The sequence below is a fragment of the Egretta garzetta genome, unplaced genomic scaffold, assembly GCF_000687185.1.
Source record: "Egretta garzetta isolate BGI_Z169 unplaced genomic scaffold, ASM68718v1 scaffold768, whole genome shotgun sequence".
Taxonomy (NCBI): Eukaryota; Metazoa; Chordata; class Aves; order Pelecaniformes; family Ardeidae; genus Egretta; species Egretta garzetta.
Genome location: NW_009260594.1, coordinates 5,001 through 10,891, shown reverse-complemented (window position 1 = coordinate 10,891; position 5,891 = coordinate 5,001). Strand labels below are relative to the sequence as shown.

General features: G+C 34.3%; 1 protein-coding gene across 2 annotated transcripts in view; it reads left to right on the top strand.

Moving 5' to 3' along the window:
- The window catches only part of LOC104131492 (FAS-associated factor 1), a 92,195-nt gene that overhangs the window by 84,988 nt on the left and 1,316 nt on the right, over positions 1-5,891 (top strand). For both annotated transcript variants that reach the window (XM_035900199.1, XM_009644658.2), the window contains one exon: positions 746-832. In XM_035900199.1, the coding sequence (XP_035756092.1) occupies positions 746-832 (87 nt within the window). The remainder of the gene's footprint in view (positions 1-745; positions 833-5,891) is intronic.

Genomic DNA, 5,891 nt, shown 5'->3' with positions numbered 1-5,891 from the left:
TTTGCATCTTTCTTCCTGTATTTGAAATTTTCAACTCTTTCTTCTTTTCCCCTTCTTTTCCTTCTGGCAACCATCATCTGAGGTTGTTAATGGTAGGGACCTGTATTTCAACAGGATAAGAAAAGAGTTGATGTAAAAATTAGTTTATTTGTGTTTGGTTAATAAATGTTTGAAATGGGCTGATTTCATTGGAAATGTGCTTATTAATTTCTATTTTCATGTTTAATACTATCACTTTTTTTTTATCCCATTTCAGAAACTTATGCAAAAATAGTTGGTTTTCTTATTGTATTGTAAAATTTTCAAGTGAAAACAGAGTATGTTAACTAGCAAAAACTGTAACAGAATTTTTGTTATTACCTTCTGCTTCCCTTCAGTTTGATCATTACTTTGTAATACTTTTTACTGGGAAAATTAATGTTATGAATGTTTTTAAGCACTTATGATACTTCAGTAATTATGTATCATTACAAATGATACTTCATAGATTTTTTTTTTTTTTTAAGCATAGTTTTTTCAGTTGCTTTTGGCAGGAGTGAAATTCAGCAGTACTGTACGTAAACCTGTGGAACAGATCTGTATCTTCAAGTGTTGGAGGAACCTGTTTTACAATAAGTAATTGGAAAAAAAAACCAAAATAAAAAGCTTGGGATTATGATGAAAAGAATGTAGTTTGCCTGTATACTTTTGTTAGTACAGGTTCTGAATGGTTTTGGTTTTTGTTTGTTTGTTTGTTTTTGACTAGGTAAAGCGGAATGTGTATGACCTAACTAGTATCCCTGTCCGTCACCAGTTATGGGAAGGCTGGCCTCCTTCTGCCACAGACGACTCGGTAAGTAGCTTTGGTCCTCCTTTCATTTCTTCCTACGCATTGGTGATTTTACTTGGATTTTTGATCAGAATCACCCAATAGGTTTTAGTGTCCCATATGCAATAACCTATCATTCCACGTCACAGCTTTATCTTGAAAGATACAAATACTAAATTGTTGGCTTACTAAAGCACATTTCCATGGAAATTACTCATGTCTATCAAATTCAGTGCATGTTCTAGACTAGGAGTACATGTGTTCCTAGATTGTAGTAAAGTTGCACAACATTGTCGAAGTCGAGGAGGTCTATTGCAGTGATGGAACTTCAGGGAAAAAATCCTGGTTTTCACATGTATTCTGAGTGCATATCCAGATACTTTACTCAGCTGAGTCCGTCAGATCACTGGTATTCTTAAGCCTGTGTCTGGCTTTAATCAGGCGGTGTTCCTGTTGAAATTGTTGGAGGGCTTCACTTGCTTTTAAAATATCAACTTTGGTTCTTGCTGGACCAGTAAGAATTTATGGACATTTGCAAGATTACATTTTGAAATGGTAAATAATATGTATACAATACAATATGTATTGAATTTTCAAACTTGTTTTGGAGGTTTTAGAGTTACCATTATTTAGAAATGGAAGGAAATCTTAGTTGAGATCAGTGACGGAATCAGCTAACTCTGAATTCCCTACATATTCATGAAACTGTGGGACTTAACTGTAGAATTCCATTAAATATTAGACTTGCTTCCTTGCATGGTTGTCCCTACAGTGTGTTTTACAGCATGTCTTTCAATTTTGCTCAGATGATTTTCTTCTGGTAGTATGTTCCCAATGCCAGCTAGTGAGATCTGCATTTATTTTAAAAAAAAAAAAAAAAAAAAGCCTAAAAGGCTGAAGTAATGATGTAGTTATATATCTATGTTGTCTATAGGTTTTGTGCCCTGAGAAAAATGTAGAAAAAAATAATCTCTATTTTTATAAAATCATTTGTTTTAACTAGAGGTTGATCCTGAGTATTCTACAAAGTGAAAATGGAATTGGGATTTGCTTTCTCTATGTATTATCATTACCTTCAATGCATTACTTTCCTGTCCATTTCTACCCTCTTCTTGTAAAGAGAGAATTGCTGTTTGTATGATAAGACTGCTGCTTTTTTGCTCTGGGTAAAGGATTTATGCCAATCAAAAAAAAAACCCAAACCTGTCTGAATTTCTAATATTTCTAATATACTTGTAAAATACATCTGTGGTAGTGTTTGCAGAAACAGTAGTTAAATTTGAGAGAGGTGGGTAAATCTATGTCCATGTATTCAAGAGCATATCTGAGACGATAGATGTGAGATCTGAAATAACAGCATGGTGTCATGTGGTAATTACAGTCTTTGAAATGTGGATCCATTTTAACATTTTATTAGTTTACATTAGCCAAAAAAAGAATTGGAAACTCAACACTTCTAATCCGTTTTCCCACAGCTGTTAGGTTTTCCTGTATTTTTTTCCCTCCCTTTCTTTTGAATAGGATACCTCACATATGTAAAACTCATAAATCTGTTTTAAGTCTGTTTTTACAAGTGACATTGTTGCAGGTGAATTTTTCCCCTTTTCATCTTTAATGAAATTGGTGAATGTTGAGTCATCTGCTCCAAAGCAGGAGAGTCCTCAAAGCTCACTACTCGAGTCTGGTGCAGCTGAGACTTGTCAGCTGTGTAAACAGATTTGAATGTGTTACCAACAAAAATATAATTAATTTCTGTCTAAAATTAGAGGCCATAGCTTACTATTTATAAAGATTTAATGTTAGCAATGACTATTTATGGTTCTGTGAACTTAACGTTTTTTCCTTTGTAAATTAGAAATATTCAGTAATAATTACCTTAGTAATTAGTCATGATGTCTTTAGTTCAGAGGCAAATTTTTAAAATCACTTTTTCCGTTGTGAGTTTTTCACTCGCTGTATTGTATAGTATTCCGTTGCAATTAAAGAGTTAAAGAAAGGCTTGATTAAAATACTTTTTCATTTACATGTTATGCAGCATAAGAAATACTTTGTAATACCACAGGAGGTTTTTCAGTGCAGTTCTCGTTAACCTTTGGCTTAGCAAACAGGACAACTAAATAGACTTCGCATAATTGGATTCCTGTATCATCTTGAGTCTCTTATGAACCTGACAGACTACAGTCTTCTGACATTATCAGGAAATTTAGTGGAGTCAATAGTCATTTAAAACATTGTTGCTTCATCTCCCTTCAGAGTTAAGATATGTTCTCTGCTTGTACTATCTAATGAAATATGGGATACTGTATGAATTGTCAATAACTCTTTCAGATCCTTTTGCACGCTTTCACCGGGGAAATGGGTATCAAAACCTCTACAGGCAGGAGAATGTTTTCATGCTGTGACAGTTTGATTGGGAAACAAGGCATACGTAGTCTGTGGAAAGCGCATGTTCACCATTTGGCAAGGACATATCTTTAGCTTCTATTGTGCCTGAATAATTTTAACACCACGAATTATATCTGTTTTGCTCATAAAAGTTCAAACAAAGTAAATGTATGATTTTTAAATAATTCTTTTTTTTAACAAATTTATTTAAGTAAAACTTTAATTATACTAAAGACCTCATTTATCTGGTTTGGGGTATATATCATCAACTGATATAATGAAGTCTTGAAAATTATCCTAGAAAATTGAAAAATAAGTATAGTTTGATTTAAATAGATTTACAGCTTGTTCTTAAGATATCATAACAACCTTAACATTACTGAGCCTGTAAAATGAAAATGAAGCCAGAATAATTTACTAAAATTTCTGAAATGTATTCCATTTCTCTTTGCTGTATTGACTGAACTTCTAAACTTCCACTGGTAATTACCGCTGTTGCCAAGTGGAATGAGAAACCTTCAAATATGTATGTGTAGGAAGGAAAAAAAACCTCATACCCCAAAAAACCCGACCCAAAACCCCCCTGAGATCAGTCATAGCTGGCATTTTAGTTACAGTTTTTACATGGAAACATTGTGATTTTAATTATATGAGAACAGATGACTTCTTGGATATTAGCTTTACATATGTATATTTGAGGTAAAACTTTTTTCCCCCTTGAGGTCACTGGTGTTTGCTTTATTTCATCAGGATGAGTTTTTGTCCCTGATGTTTCTGTTCATTTTGGTAGCATAGAACAGCAACAGCCAATACGGGAAGGAGGAGAGAGGTTGCTTTTGTGCTGCTTTTGTTCTCAGTATTTAAGCTAAAACTTTTTTCTTCATTAGTTCATTGTTTTAAGTCATTTCAGTGTAGCAATGAGAAATGCCTGCTTCTTCATAAGTAATGACAGTGAGCTTGTCAAAATGGAATATATTTCTGTGTGAAAAAGATGTAAACCATTTAGAATGAGGTTTGGAGGGCTAAAGGGGAGAGAGACAAAGACAGAGGATGAAGCGCCCAGTGTTGTAACTGTGCCCTCGCATGCAGTTCCCATACAGAGGCACTCGGCATCTGTCCTTCTACCTACTGCCGGTAACACTTTGTTCCCCTAAACAGCATGGTTGGTCAAGACCTCGTATCCTCCTTTCAAGACGAGTAACTGTACTACTTTGCTGTATAGATAAGCCAGTGGATATTAGTTTAGGCAGAAGTAGATCTACAACTGCAAGTTATTTGGCTGCGCTACTGAAGAGTCACATTTCAGATGTGGCACGTGTGTAGCCACTAACGTATTGAGGCTCTGCATCATTCCCTGTGAACAAGACCACCTTCAGTTCTGTGACAGCTGTAGCAGATGTGGTTGACGTTCCTTAGCTGAATTAATAAAAACTTCTAGGTTATAATCAGAATTCTCAAACACTTATATATGATCTAATTAGCACTGCCGTTACATTTAGCTATTATATTGCTAAGTACTAAGCACAGTCTGCACAGATAGAAATTAAGAATGCCAATAAATAGTGTTCTGGTACAACGTCAAACCATTTATGACACTTTTCGGCTGATCTCCAGATTTTTGAAGAGGTTTGAGTATTAAGCATCTGAGTAATTAATCTTTGGGAGTATATATTTCTTTCCCTTTCCGGATCTTACAAAGGCTTTCTGAACAGAAAGTTCATTACCACATGCTGTCATTGTGATATGAAAACAAGTTGTGAGGATTATGTACACTGGCTGTTTGATTGTAATGGATGCCATGTCTGCATTTATTGGATTGTTTAGAATTTTTGCCCTGGAATTGAAATGACTAAAGAATGAATAGTCCTGACAGAGAAAGTGTCTATTAATCGGAAGCGTAAAATTGACTATATTTAAATTGAAATACATACATCATTAGGAAATACTCAACTATTTTTTTTCTGCGTAAGAGTAATGTAATTATGATTTGGATTGTCTGTAATGTTAATTACTTTGTATGTTACTTTCCTTCTATGGTTCTCATCAGTTGCTTGCAGGAGAGTAGTAGAGTGGATCTGGCAGGATCCTTTTAATTTAGATGCTTAGAAGAATGCTTGCGGTCTGTTTTGTTGTGTGGGTTCAGGAATATGGTAAAGTTTCAATTTAGCATTTATACTATAATCCCAATTTAGTAGCGAAAATCGTTAGACAGTACCCAGTCGTGGAAGTTCATGGTAATCTATGAAGCAGCACATTCATAATCATTAAGAAACAGAAAAATAACTAATTTAATAAACAGTTCCTATATGTCTTTATTTTAGATAACCTTCTGACTTTGGCTTATGGCTTGCTTGGATGGTTTTATGTGGATGAATCATGATGTTCTTTCCCCAGAATAAACAAGGAGGTTACAGTTGTTCCTTCACATTTTTTTTTTTACCCCACTCTTATTTTCCATTTATAAAAATTAAGATAAAGTGATTGGAATTAATTTTGTTTATGTAAAAATTACCATGGCAGAGATAATCACTTTTGTGTTATGTTTGTACTTTTTCATCACAAGAGAATTTATTTAGGATTGTCCCATTTTAAAACATAAAATAACTCCATTCAAGTGATCTCACCTATTGTGTTGCTTTTGGGAAGGGTTTCTTTCCTCACTGCATGGTAATAAGTCTGACAGAAGTGCAAGAAGTGC